Source organism: Micromys minutus, assembly GCF_963924665.1.
Source record: "Micromys minutus genome assembly, chromosome: 11".
Classification (NCBI taxonomy): domain Eukaryota; kingdom Metazoa; phylum Chordata; class Mammalia; order Rodentia; family Muridae; genus Micromys; species Micromys minutus.
The window spans coordinates 54,679,112-54,694,963 of NC_137980.1; the positions used below are offsets into that span (position 1 = coordinate 54,679,112).

Here is a 15,852-nt window from a genome sequence, read left to right on the forward strand (position 1 = left end):
TGAACTCAGGTCCTCATTTATGCACAGCAAGCAAATACTTAACCAACTGAACTTCTCTCCTGCCCCTTTAACCTATATTTTAACAGATCTTTTAGGGTAGTTGAGGGGAAAACAGATGAGGGAGTGGCAGAATGAGATCTATGTTCAGGAGAGGATGTGTTTGTTATATATTCTGCAGGCGGGGCCCAGTGTATCTGCTAATCTGTGGGATGAAAGTGGGAGAAAATGTAAAATGAGTGGAGGCTGAAAAGAATTCCTAGCCTTTGCTAGGCGCATAGAAGAGTAGTGAACATGTAAAGACAAGTTTAACGGATGCTAAGGTGGGTTCCCGAGACTACCACGTTTGGATTCAAACTCCAGCAACGTGGCTTTAGGCAAGTCATAAACATTCAATCCCTGTTTCCTCAAGTGCAAAAGGACCAAGAACCGGGAATACCCATTGGTGTGTTGGCGACCCGGTGAGCCTGCAGGCTACACAACGGGTAGACGCGGCGCTACCTGGGACAGCTAAAGTAGTTCAAGCAAAACGCGGCGAAAAGAGGGCGCTGAGAAGCCAATCCTATACCTCGCCCTCTAGGCCCCACCCCAGCTCCGCCCCTAGCCCCGCCCTCCCAGAGCTAGGAGCTGCCTGGAATTAGTGGTCAGCCAAGGGGAGATCATTGGTACCTAGACCAAGTGCCTCTGGTCCGCCAGACCATGTGGTGGAGTGCCAGGAACAGTCTATTGGCCTGCCCCAGCTGGTGACCCTGCACAGTCTCGGGTGAGGGGACAGTTTTCCGTTCGGTCTGCAGCACTTCCGGGACTGCCACTTTTACTTTCTCTTCCGGGACGCTACCAGCGCTGTCTTCCGGGTAGCGCGAGCCTCCGGGCTGGGGTTCCGGACGCTAGGGCGCCCGCGCCTGCCCGCCGGCCTCCCTCCGTCCGTCGCTTTTGGGTGGTGGTTACCCATCGCCCTTTGTGGCTTTGGTCCTGGGTCTCCTTCGCTTTCTGTGTCCCTCGCCGGGCCCCACTGGTTCCCAATGCCGGGCTTTGGGTCCTGGGCAGTGTGATGTTGCCCGAGTGTAGACCTGGACACACGCACGAAGGCTGAATCGCTTCTGCCCTCCCGCCCTCTCCCAGGTCACCCCAAGGTAGCGTTTCTCGGAAGCAGCAGCCCTTTCTGAGGGGATGGGCGCAACCAGGCCAGATGGACGAGAAGACCAAGAAAGGTGGGCACCGACTGGAGCTGGTGGAAGTGGACCCTAGGCCTAGGCAGTGCAGAAATAGGGGTCGGAAGCTCTGTGAAAACAGAACATAGAACCTGGAGAGCTCCTGATTGTTAGGAAAACAAACTTAAGATGACCAGAGTAGGACGGAGAGGGAACATACGTGCCTCTCTCCCTTGCTCTTCCACCCAGATTTGGGAGAACTCTGTTAGTGCTTCTGTTCTGTTTGCTGGAAACCCTGTCCTCTTAATAAAACCAAGTTCGTCTCCATCTCCCACCAGCCTCATCTGTTTTGTCTACTACCGGGAATTGAACCCCGGTCTTCATGCATGCTAGGCAAATGCTCTATTATTGACTTTCTGTTTTGATCCAGCCACTTCTTACCCAGGGCCTTTGCCCACTCTCTGGCCTCTTGGAACAATCTCCCTTATTGGATATTGGAATGCCTAGCAACCCCTCCTTCAGGCTTGTTTCCCTGACCTCCTTACTCACTCATTGCTAGAATGGACCACAGTCTGTTTGTCTCCAAATACTTTAAGTGTTCTCTTTTCTTGTTGAACTTAGAGGTTTATAAGGAGAAGGACACTCTCCGTATTAACTGCTGTTAAAGAGTCTACTTTCTGGAACAGCGGGTGGCATACAGGAGAGTTCAAGAAATGCTTGTCAGATAAAGGAATGAAGTATGGGGGACTCTGAGCATGAAGGGAAATGGGGGCACTTCATGAGCCCAGGGTACAGGGGAGTGAGGACTGAAAAACCACCTCCCCCTTAAAAACTTTTAAAATAGCCATGTGCAGACAAAGCATGCACCTGCTTCCCTAGGTCTCCAAATAAACTGGTGCTAACCTGCTTGCTCTCTGCCGACCTTCAGCAGAGGAGATGGCCCTGAGCCTTGCCCGGGCAGTGGCCGGCGGAGATGAACAGGCTGCAATCAAGTATGCCACCTGGCTGGCAGAGCATCGGGTACCCCTCAGGGTGCAGGTAAAACCCGAGGTTTCCCCAACACAGGACATCAGGTGAGTGTGTCTTGCATTAAAGGGGACTGGAGGCCTTTTGAATGTGGACAGGTTATTTCGTTTTTCTCCCCTATAGTTCTGGGGATCAACCCAGGGCCTCACTGGCAGGTTCTCTTATAGGAGATTGAGCTTCAAAGCCTAGTTGCTCACAAATCAGTTGTGAGCTCTGGGACAGGCTGTGCTGGGGTTCATTTTTTTCTTTCTTTCTTTTTTTTTTTTTTTTAAAGAGGACCCTGCACAATGGGTGTGCAAGGCACAGGGGCCATGCAGACCCTCCAGAGTTAGTGTCTGCTGTTAAAAGGAAGCATGGGGTTCGTTCCTCCGAAGTGCTGAAGTCACAACAACCGTAGTATCTGGAGGTTACCCACTGAGCCATCTCCTCAACCTTTATTACAATTTTTTATTTACTTTCTGTTGTTAGAGACCAAGTCTTACTCCTTAATCCATGTTGGCCTGTAAGTCACTGTGTAGCCATGGCTAGTTGGCTAGTGTTATACTCAAGACAGTTTTATATTGGGAGTATCAGAATTGTGGGTACAAAGTGCCAACCCTGGTAATACGGTAACTTATAGATTTGGCTTTGTTAGGACAAGGCTTCCATAATTTGCACCTCTTTGGTTCTGAACGTGCATAGCCTTTATGGCAGTGGTTCTCAGGCTTCCTGACGCTGCCACCCGTTACCACAGTTCCTCATGTGGTGACCCCAACCACAACATTATTTTGATGCCGCTTCATCACCGCAGTTTTGCTCCTGTCATGAGCTGTAATGTAAATTCTGTTTTCTGATGGTCAGGTAACCCCTGTGAAGGAGTTAGTCAGGAATTGTTGTTATGCAATTGCTTGCTATGTCATGAATAATACAGTGTCAAGCACATGTATGTTTATGTTTCCAAACTCCTAAAATAGTTTGAAGATTAAGAATCTGGGCTTAGCTGAGTGTTGTGGTGTATACTTGTAATCCCAGTACTTGGGTGGTAGGGGCAGGAGGATCAGAAGTTTCAGAGCCAACTGAATACATGAAATCATATCTCACAAGAACACCAAAAGAGCAAAACCCCTTTTCTTATGAAAACTTTTTTTTTTTTAACCAATGTCTGTTTTTTTTTTTAAACCAATGTTTGGTATCAAAATCACTTGACTGCCCCAGGCATGTGGTACATAATCCCATCATTCAAGAGGCAGAGACAGGCGAGTCTCTGAGTTTGTAAACGGTCCATTCCAGACCAGGCAGTGCTCAACAGTGAGATAAAAATGCCCCACAGGTTGCCTAAAGGCCAATTTGATGGAGACATTTTTTTTTCAATTGATATTTTCTTTTCTAAGTGGTATATGTTGACAAAAATCTAAGCAGCAGATAGCATCTGCTCATGTGCAGACTTGAACAGTCCGGTGCTGGCAGCCCAGATCCTTGCCCCCCCTTGTTTTCACAGGCTTTGTGTGAGTGTGGAGGATACTTACATGCACACCGACACCATTTGGCTCACAGTTTGCCCTGATATGACAGTGGCCTCCCTTAAGGACATGGTGAGTGAAAGGCTGGAGGGGTTGGGCTCCTCTCTGGCTTTCCCCATTCTCTCTTTCTCTCTGTTCCCCTTACACCATACTTTCTGTTGCGGCGGTCAAGTACCTGACCGAAACAACCTGAGGAGAGGCTCGTTTTGGCTCACAGTTGAGAGGATACAGTGCGTCCCAGTGGAAAGGGCTGTGCTTGAGAGACTCCATCTAGGGGTCAGGGACTTGCAGCTGTGTTTTGTTTTTTTAATTTCTGCCCTCCCTTAAACTTTCTTTAGAGTTCTGTATTTTTTTGTTTGTGTATGAATGTTTGCCTGCATGTGTGTGCTGTTCCATGTGTGTGCTGGTTGTACCCTCCTGAACCGGGGTTGTGGGTGATTGTGAGCTATCATGTTCGTGCTGGAAATTGAACACAGGTCCTCTGCAAGAAGAGCAAGTGTTCTGAATCACTAGGTATCTCTCCAGCCCTTCTTTCTCTTCTTTTGTAAATATAGAGTTTCACTAACTCTGGGTGGCCTGGAATGTACTTTGTAGATCAGGCTGGCCTTGAATTTAGAGATTTGTGTGCCTCTGCCTCCTGAGTTCTGGGATTAAAGGTGTGCACCACTACTGTGCTTAACCTCAGTTGTGGCTTTTCATATGGCCAGGGAGTAAAGAGCTGGGGCAAAAGCGGGGTAGACTCTCAGCTTTCAGTGGCCCACCTATGCCAGCCAGGCCCCCCCAACAATGGTTCCACAGTCTCAGGAAACAGTGCCCCCAACTGGGATCAGGTGCTTAAATGACTGTAGTGGAAGACATTTTACTTTTCCAACTTTAACTCCACCCCCACTGCACCCCCAAAGGTGTTCCTGGACTATGGCTTTCCACCCAGCCTGCAGCAGTGGGTGGTTGGACAGAGGCTGGCACGAGACCAGGAGACCTTGCACTCACATGGCGTTCGGCGGAACGGAGATAGTGCCTATCTCTACCTGCTGTCGGCCCGCAACACGTCACTCAACCCACAAGAACTGCAGCGGCAGCGGCAGCTGCGCATGTTGGAAGGTGAAGTCTTCTCTGTAGTGATGAGGGCCCTGTCCATGACCGAGGATGTCAGATCGGGGAGGGAGCTTTCCCTAGAACTCTTGAGCATGGCTGGCATAAAGGGAGGAGCTGGGTCCTGACATTTGCTAGCCATGTGAGCTGTGGCAAGCTCATTCCTGTTTCTGTCCCTCAGTTTCCTGTGTTCCTATTTGTGCATGTTGGTGATGTAACTAAGATGTAGTATGGTTGCTTCTACTGCACATTTTAGACCTATAGAAAAGTCGCACAGTTGTGCAGAGAAACATTTTCCTTCTTTGCTTTGTGTTTTCAAGACCGGGTTTCTGTGTGGCTGTGGCTGTTCAGGCTACAGACCACACCGGCCTTGAACTCCGAGATCTCGCCTGCCTGTATCCCGAGTGCTGGGACTCCCTGCCACTGCAGCCTGGCTGCCGTTTTGTGTTGTCTTTTTGTTCATTTTCCTTCTTTAGCTTTACCTCTGGGTGCAGAGTCTCAGGAGTCATTTTAAAAGTTTTGTAAGTAGGCTCCCCCTCCCCTGAATACTTGTGTAGTTTCTTAAAAAGAAAGGTCATTTGTCTGTGTTACCCTGAACAACTCTCCAGGGCAGGAAATAAACATCAGTGTAGAGTGGACTTTATTTTTTTTAAATTAAAAAAAAAATTACATTTATTGGGCTGGGCATAGTGGCACATGCCTTTAATTCTAGCACGTAGGAGGCAGAGGCAGGCAGGTCTCTGGGCTTGAGGCCCCTGGTTCCAGGACAGTCAGAACTGTCTCAGAAACCCTGCCTTGAAAAAATAAAACTACCCCTCACAAAGTAAGTAAATAACTTAAAGATCACATTCATTCGTCTTTGTGTGTATGTATGTATGTATGTATGTTTTATTAGCCATGCATGTGCCACAGAGTATATGGGAAGGAAAGAGGACAACTTGCAGCACATAGTTCTCTTTCCACTGGGTGGTCCAGGGGCTCACAATCAAGTTGTCAGGTGTGGTGGTAAGCGCCTTTGCTCACTGTCTTAGTCAGGGTTTCTATTCCTGCACAAACATCATGACCAAGAAGCAAGTTGGGGAGGAAAGGGTTTATTCAGCTTACACTTCCACATTGCTGTTTATCACCAAAGGAAGTCAGGACTGGAACTCAAGCAGGTCAGGAAGCAGGAGGTGATGCAGAGACCATGGAGGGATGTTACTTACTGGCTTGCTTCCCCTGGCTTGCTCAGCCTGCTTTCTTATAGAACCCAGGTCTACCAGCCCAGGGATGTCTCCACCCACAATGCTCTGGGCCAGGGATGGCTCCACCCACAATGCTCTGGGCCAGGGATGGCTCCACCCACAATGGGCCCTCCCCCCTTGATCACTAGTTGAGAAAATGCCTTACAGCTGGATCTCATGGAGGCATTTCCTCAGCTGAGGCTCCTTTCTCTGTGATAACTCCAGCTTGTGTCAAGTTGACACAGAACCAGCCAGTGCACTCACTGAGCCTTCTCTCTGGTTGACATTGACACAGTACAGTCAGTTTCATTGGGTTTTTTCCAGTTGTCCAACCAGTGTCCTTGGTGGCAAAAGACATGGTATTCAGCTGCCACATCTCAGTCCCTCCCAGCCCCGATCCCCTTGGGTTATCATGTTGATTGAGGATGTTCAGGCCTCTTTCTTCTTGGGCATTTCAGCATGATGGAGTCAGTGTTTGTTAGCTCCTCCTCTCAAAAGGGATGGGACTCATGAAGGCGCAGTTATGGGCGAGGTGAAATAACACCTTAGCCTTGCGGTATCCTGGGTACTCACCTTCAGGAGGGGGTCTAGAAAGACTGTAGAGTTGGGAGATGACTTGTGCCTGGCTAGTTCAGCATGTGGTTACGTGGATACTACACACACTCTTTCTGCAGATTTGGGCTTCAAGGACCTCACCCTGCAGCCCCGGGGCCCCTTGGAACCTGTCCTTCCCAAGCCCAGGACCCACCAAGAGCCAGGGCAGCCAGATGCAGCACCAGAGTCACCACCGGTAAGATGCCTTAATTCACGGGCAGACCTGTGCCCTGTCTTCCCTGTGAAGGTCGACAGCCGAGCTCACAGCCTGTCTGCACCTAGGTGGGCTGGCAGTGCCCTGGCTGCACTTTCATCAACAAACCCACACGGCCTGGGTGTGAGATGTGCTGTCGTGCAAGGCCTGAGACCTACCAGATACCTGCCTCGCACCAGCCTGACGAGGAAGAGCAAGCACGCTTGGCTGGCGAGGAGGAGGCGCTGCGCCAGTACCAGCAGGTGGGCACACAGGTCCAGGGACAGACGCCTGCAGACTGTTTGGGGAAAGCCTCAGCCAGAAAGGGAACCACCTGCATTCTGCTCTGCCCCTGGCTACTGCCACTTATCTGTGACCACACTGCTAAGCCATAACCTTGTCCTTGACTGAGAGCTGCCAATTCCCTGGCTCATACTCATTCTCTTGTGAAGCACAGCTAAGATCTTCACTTTGCTCTGTGTCCTCGCTTTGACCTCCCATGTATATAAGCAGCCCTGGCTGTGCCCACTGTACTTTATTTGTGACCCTAACTATAGCTCAGTCAAATCCTCACCCCATGGCCTATAAGCTCATCTTGGCTCCTGTTACATACATACTCCTCCTGGCCCTTCCTCTCGCATGGACTGACTTCCTGTGCTTGGGAGTGACTCTGTCCACTCTCATTCCCATCACAAACACTGATTCCATAGATACTCGCTTTGGTGCTCCCCCTCCAAGAGCATGCTCCTCCCGTCCTTCATTCCCTTTGGATTCAGTGCAGCCTGCCCTACCTTGACCATGACCCCATATCTAGCAAGCATTCTGCGCCTCACTCTGCCCCTTGACCCTCCTTGTACCGCTCCCCCAGCACTGCCCTGCTTATCCAGGGTCTGAGCCCTGTGGAGCCCTGAACCCTCCTGTACCCTGAACCTTGGCTTTCTCTACCACTCTCGTCCCATCATCCGGCTTCTTACTCAGCTATAGCCCCTCCCGGCCCTCTTGGGCTGCCCACATTCCCAGCCCAGTTCTACCCTGGTGCCCCCATCCCTACCCCAGCCTTGCCCCACCTCTTACCTGAACAACTGACACCCCGACCCACCTGGTGGCCCCACCCTGCCCATGTGCCCAGCGGAAACAGCAGCAGCAGGAGGGGAACTACCTGCAGCACGTGCAGCTGGAGCAGAGGAGCCTGGTGCTGAACACCGAACCTGCTGAGTGCCCTGTGTGCTACTCGGTGCTGGCACCCGGCGAGGCCGTGGTGCTGCGTGAGTGTCTGCACACCTTCTGCAGGTGCGGCCCCACTCCCACCCAGCAACAGAGCTACCAGAGTAAATTGTGTGTGGCCTTGCTTCTTATCTCATTGGATGTCCGCAAAACACTGTTTATACAAGAGGTATTGTGGCTTAGGCCTGAAATCCCAGCACTCAGGAGGTGGAGGTTAGAGGATCAAAAGTTCAAGGCTAGCTTCAGCTGTGTAGTGAGCTCAAGGCCAGCCAGGGCTGCTTGAGACCTTGTCTCCAAAATCCAAAAGGGAGAAGAAAAAAAAAAAAAAAAGAATAGGCACAGGGAATCCAAGCATCCGTGTTGCCAAGGCACACAGCTTGCAAGGAGTTCAGAAATAAGACAGTTCATTCTAGCTCCAGGGCCACTGCCCCTCCTTACTACCTGTTACTGCCCTGGTATATGTAAAGAAAGACCTTAGGACCAAGCCCTAACAGCACATTCTGTCCCTGTGATCTCTGTAGTCCTACCCTTGAGCTGGGGAAAGTATGTTCATTCATAGTGGACCCTGGTGGCGTGCTCCTTCCAGCTTAGGCTGCAGTGTGCGATCTGTGTAAATGTTACGGTGCCACATGCTAAGTAACTAGATTGAGTCTTGCTGGGAAGAAACCCCCGTGGAAGTCATCCCTGAAGAGAGCCTGGAAAACTGTCTGAAGAGACCAGGGAGCAGAGGGATGGTGGGTGTAGTGGGACAGGGTAGCTGCAGCAGTTGGTCTAGTCCCCTGTGGGTGGTACTGCTGCAGTGCTGAGCAGTGTGGCACTTGGACCAGCTAGACACAGGCCAAGGATGAGGTTACTGAAGTCACCTGGGCAGCGATGCCAGCACCCCAGAACAACAGAGATGGTGGGGTGAATAGAAGTGGGGACCTTGGTGATGGGTTGAGGGTGGAAGGATGGGCCCTGGGATCAGGCCCCCCTTCTGAGGGCTGGAATCCCCGGAGAGGTTGGAATGAGCCTAACTGCTACCTTCCCCTTCCCAGGGAGTGCTTACAGGGCACCATCCGAAACAGCCAGGAGGCGGAGGTGTCCTGTCCCTTCATTGACAGCACCTACTCATGCCCGGGCAAGCTGCTGGAGAGGGAGATCCGGGCGGTAAGGCCATGGGACAAAAGGCACTCTGATCCCTGGGAGCTGGCAACAGGCCCAGCTCAGGAGTGTCAGCTATCTGCATACCCCAGCAGACATTTCCCAAGAGTTCATTGGAGTGCCTGGGGCCTGTGCAGGGCAGCTGTAGACGGAACCTCAGTTGCTTTAGCTTCTTCACCAGTGCAGCAAGGGCTGTGGTGGGTGGCAGCTGTGGCTGTGTCAGACACTCAGCCCCTGCTCCATGTCGTCTGTCAGAACCACAGGTGGCATCTGCTAGCGTGTGCAGCTGCTGTGTCAACTGCTTTTGCTTTGTAGCCACTCACTCCAGGCCTGGTGCCCTAAGACTCTAAGTTTGTAAGTAGCAAACTGGGTGGAGCTGGGGTTTGTGTTTCAGAGCTGGATCCTGGTTTGTCTGCCCAGTGGTATGAGACGGTTCATGATTGTCTAGAATAACCATCTCCGTCAGCCCCTCCCGTGCAGGCTGTACAGGCCTAACACATGGCAATGGTTAGTGAGGTTGCAGTGTTCCAGACACAGCTGTAAGTGTGCAAAGACTGGTTGGCTGTAATCCTGTTAATCGGAGCAAATTACACGCTCAGGCCCAGTTTCTTTGTTGGGGCCAACATGAACCATTTGGGTGACATCCTGTGGTAATGTGGCCATCCATAGGTTGGTCTGACAGCTTGAATTAGATGGCGAAGGTGCTTTCCACAGCTAAGGACGCGTAGGTGAGTGCAGCAAGCACAGCAGCCGAGCTTTACCGTAGACGTAAAAAGCAGGGTCATGTGGCCAGGGTCCAGATGGGAGACCCCAGGCATGCACAGATCCCCTTTCTTCCCATCACCCCTGTCTCCTCTTGACTTCCTCTGAAGTCCCCAAAATATTATGAAGTGATTCTCAAGCTCAAGGGGCTCTTCTGAGGTGGGAAGGGCATCTGAGAGAGTAGAACTTGGGGAATTTCAATTCTGTATTCAAAGCAGCTGTCTTTTAACCTTGTCTGGGGGCTTCTGAGTGGCTCGGTTCCTGGGCATTGCTGAAGTGTCCTTAGTGTAGTCTGAAGAGACCTGCATTCTGGCCCTTGTCACTGGCTCAGAGGTTTCCCAAGAAGGCCACCCTGCTAAAGGCCAGCTTTGCTGTTTGCCAGTGCTCCTTCAAATGTGTTTCAGCTCTCTGGCGTGCCTCCTCTCCTCGATTCTCAGCTTAGCTTTCCTGCCAGGGGCAGCTCCCTGTCACTGTGTCTGTGTGGAGCAGAGGGCACCGGAAGATGGTCACGTCTAGGATGTTGCCATGAGTTTGCAGAGTACAGTGTACCTGGATGTTGATTTGCCTCTGAGACAGGTCTTGCTATATGTATATAAATCCAGCCTTCAAAGGACTAGGATTTAGTGACTTCAGATCAGACAGGAATTGAATCTTTGTCCTCTATCACTTGTGTCCCATGTTGTCCTCATAAAATTTGAACTGTCGCCATCTGTCCACAGTTAAGTCCTTGGGTTGCAATTCTGAGCACTGTCCCAGTCTGATAGCCACCGTGGCTGTGTAGAGCAGAGCTCTGCCCGCCTGCCACAGCCTCCAGGTGCTGTCTCGACTGCCTCCGTGGAGGTTTTCCGTGCTAGAGGGGCTCTGTGGAGAACAGAGCTTGAGTCACATATTGTTGCTTACCTGTAGAGACACTCCAGGAGTTCAAGGCCAGCCTTTATTACATGAAACCTTGTCCCCTCCCCCCAAATAAGGGGCACAGGTGGGGGAAGAGGAACTTGGGACAGGGTTGGAGTGCTGGGTTTCCTGGGACCATTTGATAGGAGGAGGGCACCTGCTGGTTGTCAAACAAAGCTTTGCATGTATGCAGCTCCTGTCCCCTGAGGACTACCAGCGATTCCTGGACCTGGGTGTGTCCATCGCAGAGAACCGAAGCACCTTGAGCTACCACTGCAAGACCCCCGACTGCAGGGGCTGGTGCTTCTTTGAGGATGATGTCAATGAGTTCACCTGTCCTGTGTGCACCCGTAACAACTGTCTGCTCTGCAAGGTGAGACAGGGACCATCTAGCTGGGGCTTGCTATGACTGGCTGTGGCTGCTGCTGGGGTTGCAGTTTGAGTCTAGAGAAGAGCTGCTTTAGGGGTTACAGTACCCATCAGTACCTAAAATAGGATTTATATTAGGCTCCTACTGATGGTTAAATGGCACTTATTGGGGGATTGGGCCTCTGCTGCCCCTCATAGCTTATGCTCCTGGGGAACGTCTTACTCAGAGCTTCTTGCCTTACAGGCCATCCATGAGGGCATGAATTGCAGGGAGTACCAGGATGACTTGGCGCTGCGGGCTCAGAACGATGTGGCTGCCCGGCAGACAACAGAGATGCTGAGGGTAAGGCAGGGTTTCGGCAAGGGCCTGGGGACGTATTTTCTAAGTGCTTCTCAGAGAGCATTCTAAATTCACATGTTCTTGGAGGCCCAGTGTTCCTCCTGGTCAAACCCCATTTCAGGGTGTGTCTTCGAGCAGGGTGTCATGTGTGGAACTGAAGGAAGAGTCTGGGTAGGGGACCTCTCAGTAACAAGAGTGGTGGCTAGCGCTGCCAGGCTCTGAATAAAGCAGCTGCCCCTCCCAGGTGATGCTGCAGCAAGGCGAGGCCATGCACTGCCCGCAGTGCCAGATTGTGGTGCAGAAGAAGGACGGCTGTGACTGGATCCGCTGTACTGTGTGCCACACCGAGATCTGCTGGGTCACCAAAGGTCCACGCTGGGGCCCTGGGGTGAGTCTTTGGGGTGCCGGAAGGCTGGGGGTGGTATCGTTACCGGAGTGGGACTCTAACTTCAGCCATGAACTCAGTCCAGCCTACCGCACACAGCTTAAGAGGAAAGGTTGTTATTGAGTCACATGTACATCTGTCTGACTTGTAGACCAGGCTATCCTCCAAGTCTGAGAGCCATCTGCCTCTGCCCCCAAAGTACTGGAATTAAAGGTGTATGCCATCATGCCTGGCTTAATTTTATTTTTTATTGTTTGTGCATGCGTGCGCGCGCACACACACACACACACTTGTGCTAGAAGAGGGAGGGGCAAATAAGCTGAGCCACCTCATCAGCTCAGGGCAAGATTTTTTTTTTTTTTTTTTTTGAGGCAGTGTTTCTCTGTGTAGCCCTGGCTGTCCTGGAACAGACCAGGCTGGCTGTGAATGCAGAGACTCACCTGCCTCAGCCTCCTGAGTGCTGGAGATTATAGTACCATGTGTCACCTCGCTGGGCTTAAGGGCTAAGAATTTTTTACATCTTAACAGTGTTTAAAAGGTTATCAAAGGCCACTGTTTGGAAGCGTAGAGAGACACAGTAAATAGTCCTGGAGCCATCCACCCCACGCTCTTGCCTCCTGCCTCTGTACTTATGAGGGCTCAAGGCCTGCCAGGCTTTGGACCAGGCCTGTGCAGCAAGGCTTACCTGCTGTTCTGCTTGAGGAGAGAACCAGTCAAGGTCAGTTTGGAGTTGGAAGGAGGCTTGCCAGACACTCCCTCTGGCACATCTTTGCCAGGGTCTGTCTCAGATTGTCAGAAACAAGTTGTAGAGAAGTGATTAGTGGGTACATGTCCCAGGCTGTGAGTGCCCTGGAGGTGGTGTCACTCCTGCTGTGAGAGGGAACCGTACTTTTCTTTCTGCCCAGGTGCTGGCCTGCCTATTGCTGGATCCCCTTCCCTCTCTGGCCTAGAGGAGACCATGGAGTTTAAGGGTGCTAGAGAGGTTGGAATGGGGTTAAAAGGCCTTCATGGCTGCCTCCCTGAAGTTGCTGAGGCTGTTCTTTGCAGGAGGGCTTTTGGCAGTCCCACTCACCTTTAAATGGGCTATGCCTTTGGGCTGATAGTGACTGTTGGGGATAGCCTGTGTTTACCAACCTGATACCCTCTTTTCTCTATTTTTTAGGGCCCAGGGGACACCAGTGGTGGCTGCCGCTGTCGGGTCAATGGGATTCCATGCCACCCAAGCTGTCAAAACTGCCACTAAGTCAAAGATGGTGGCTCTCATACTGACCCAGCCCCACATGTATAGCAGCAAGCATCAGGGCTAGGCCAGGGGCTTTAGCTCTGGTTTGGCCACCATACCTTTAAGCTTGGTAAGGGAGAAAGTTTGAGCTGTACGACAGTCTGATTGCCGTGTTTCAAGAACACAGCTGAGCTAATGTCAGCCACACTGCCTCTGTTGCTTCAAGGGGTTGCTGACCAGACCTCATGGCCCTGAGCTAGATACCGTACCCTTACTAGCCATCAGCCTTAATTAGACACAGCTTTGGCCTAAGGCCTGGATGGCTAGTGCTCTGAGCCTGAGTGACTGTTTTCCCTCAGCTTGCTCCCTGAGGACCCACAGCCTCATCCTTTGCCTTGCTGGCCTTCTGGGCACTTAAAGCTGATGTGAATCCACCCAGGACCCCGTGAATTAAAGTGGTTTTCCAGGAAGGGAAACGTGTCATGCTTGAGGGAACAAACATCCTAGGCTGGGTACCACACAGGCAGGTTAGTGAGCTCTGGAGAGCTTGGAACAGAACCTGGGGGCGTGTGGGGGGTGGGGGGGGATCTGTTGGTTCTGGTGGTTGGGGGATAAGGCTAGCTCAGCTCTGGGACCCCTGTAGCAAACCTGGTACCACCATGACCAACTCTTGGGACAAAGTTGCTTGAGCCAATATTAGCACTGAATGGTGAAATTTGTGGAGAAGGGCTTGAAGCTTAGAGGGATAGGAGGGAGGGAGACCAAGGCAGCAGCTGGAGGGAAGCTGGGAAGAAAGCTTGGCTGCTCCCTCTTTGGGTATCTAAGAAGAGCAGAGGAGTTTCTGAAACTGCTGAAACCAAGCAGGGAGGTGGTCCATTCCGCTTTGTCAGCCAAGGCAGGATGGAAAAGCCTTGCTGTGATGTCTGTTCTGGTGGATTCTCTCCACTCTGATCCATTCAGCTCCTCCTGAGATTATTACTGCCTTCCCACAATGGGATCCTTAACAATAAGGCCAGCGCTTGTGGTCAAAGCCTCACTCCAGATGCTAGGGCATGTAGATTTTCCAGTCCCTGGCGTATATATCTATGGATGGACCTGTGGGGTCAGAAAGGAACCTGGGACAGAGAGGGAAGAGTTGCTTTGATTTTAGATATAAGGCCTGTGTAGTCCAAATTGTCCTTGAATTCATGGCAATCTTTTTTTCCTGCCATGGCCTCCATGGTATTGGGAAAGCAGACATGAACCAAGCTTGGCCTGACCAAGACTTGTTACACATGTGCCCTTCCTTCTTTACCTGTCCTTTGTGCTCGGTCCTCATGTCCTTGGCAACTTAGGACTTTTGCTACTTTTTAGCATTCTACAGCTGGAGGTTGGGCCCTGTCCCTGCTGGCCCCAGGTAAAAGGACATCACAGGCTGGTGGCCTATTGTAGAGCAAGGATCAACAAATATCTACCCAGCACCAGCGCCAGGCTAGCTCCTGCATGCAGAGGCAGAAACATAGGGACCCAGCTACTGCACACTCTGTCAGTAGAGCTGTTTAGAGGCTAGACCAGTGGCTCTCAACCTTCCTAGAGGCTAGACCAGTGGCTCTCAACCTTCCTAGAGGCTAGACCAGTGGTTCTTAACTTTCCTGATGCTGTGCCCCTTTAATACAGGTCATGTTGTGGTGACCCCATCCACAAAATTTTCATTGCTACCTCATACTGTAATTTTGTGGTTAGGAATCATAATGTAAATATTTTTGGAGACAGAAGTTTGCCAAAAGGGTCATGGCAGACTGGTTGAGAACCAGCTAGGCTAGAAGTTACCTGAGGCAGCCCTCAGGTGTTCCTCAGTAGATAGAAACTAGTCATGATGGGCTGGTTTGCCTTTCACAACAGACTCAGTCAGTGTCTGAATCCAAGTGCTAGCCTTCTGAGTTGAAAGCCTGCAAAGCAAAAAAGGCCAGAGCACCCTAGACATGACCTATATCTGTCACCTAGTTGTGATGGTTTACACGGAAGGTACAATATGAAGCCCATCCTTCCTGTATGACTGGTACTTAGAAAACATCTCTGGGGCTGAAGAGACACTCAGCGGCTCAGAGTGTAATTCTCTTCCAAGAGGACCAGAGTTCAGTTTCTCACACAGGACCTCTAAGGACACCTGCAATCACATCATCTAAACCCCTTTGCTAAGTCCTTACTTGTGCCCACAAAGGGGTTAAAGGATGGATAAAGCCTGAAGTCCGAACCTAATCTAGTGCTTTCCTTGAAAGGCTGAAGGCTTGCAGATTCACTCTGCACCTGGCTGCAGCTCCAGTCTGGTGCTTTTTCCATCTGCCAAAGAAACAACCCAGGGTGCTGTGGCTGCCTCTGCCTATCAGGGACAATGCAGCTGCCTGGGGACACAGCAAAAAAAAAAAAAGACTGAAGGCAGATAGGCCCTTGTCATATCCTAAACAAAACTCTGAACTCCAAAGGTAACTTGAGGTCACTGGACCTTTGTTTCATGTGCTGACTAAACTGTTTCTCACTAAAGCTGGGTATCAAGCTAGGGAAGTAACTAGCTGGTTGCTAAGAACCAGGACTTCTGCCCTAAGTGTATGTGAAATGAAACTGGGAAGGATCACTGTGCTGCCAGCCAAGGTCGACAGGTCTACAGATCACAGGCCCTGGGCAGAAGCTGGTGAGTATCTGAAACTCACCAGGTCCACAATCCAGGCAAGCAGTGATGATACATAAACAAGTGATTAGGA

The 15,852-nt window shown here is 51.1% G+C and overlaps 1 protein-coding gene across 3 annotated transcripts; it reads left to right on the forward strand.

Moving 5' to 3' along the window:
• Nucleotides 1-741: 741 nt before the first annotated feature.
• Nucleotides 742-13,574, forward strand: RBCK1 (RANBP2-type and C3HC4-type zinc finger containing 1). 3 transcript variants are annotated; one of them, XM_080925386.1, is made up of 13 exons: nt 742-760; nt 1,120-1,208; nt 2,077-2,221; nt 3,652-3,745; nt 4,576-4,774; nt 6,663-6,778; nt 6,865-7,038; nt 7,905-8,065; nt 9,037-9,148; nt 10,992-11,171; nt 11,412-11,510; nt 11,752-11,895; nt 13,055-13,574. In XM_080925386.1, exons 2-13 carry the CDS (start codon nt 1,187-1,189, stop codon nt 13,133-13,135), a joined length of 1,527 nt encoding a protein of 508 aa, XP_080781512.1. In that variant the 5' UTR covers nt 742-760; nt 1,120-1,186; the 3' UTR covers nt 13,136-13,574. The 3 variants fall into 3 exon arrangements, with proteins under 3 accessions (XP_080781512.1, XP_080781513.1, XP_080781514.1); XM_080925387.1 differs by lacking the exon at nt 742-760 and adding an exon at nt 837-851; XM_080925388.1 differs by lacking the exon at nt 742-760 and having other exon boundaries at nt 862-1,208; nt 2,028-2,221.
• The last annotated feature ends 2,278 nt before the right edge of the window (nt 13,575-15,852 follow it).

What these genes read in the sequence shown, in the direction of transcription:
- RBCK1 (XM_080925386.1), top strand. Translation starts at nt 1,187, where the DNA reads ATGGACGAGAAGACCAAGAAAG. An exon ending in TGGCCTCCCTTAAGGACATG is followed by an intron (nt 3,746 to 4,575) that starts GTGAGTGAAAGG and finishes GCACCCCCAAAG; the next exon opens with GTGTTCCTGGACTATGGCTT. An exon ending in ACAACTGTCTGCTCTGCAAG is followed by an intron (nt 11,172 to 11,411) that starts GTGAGACAGGGA and finishes CTTGCCTTACAG; the next exon opens with GCCATCCATGAGGGCATGAA.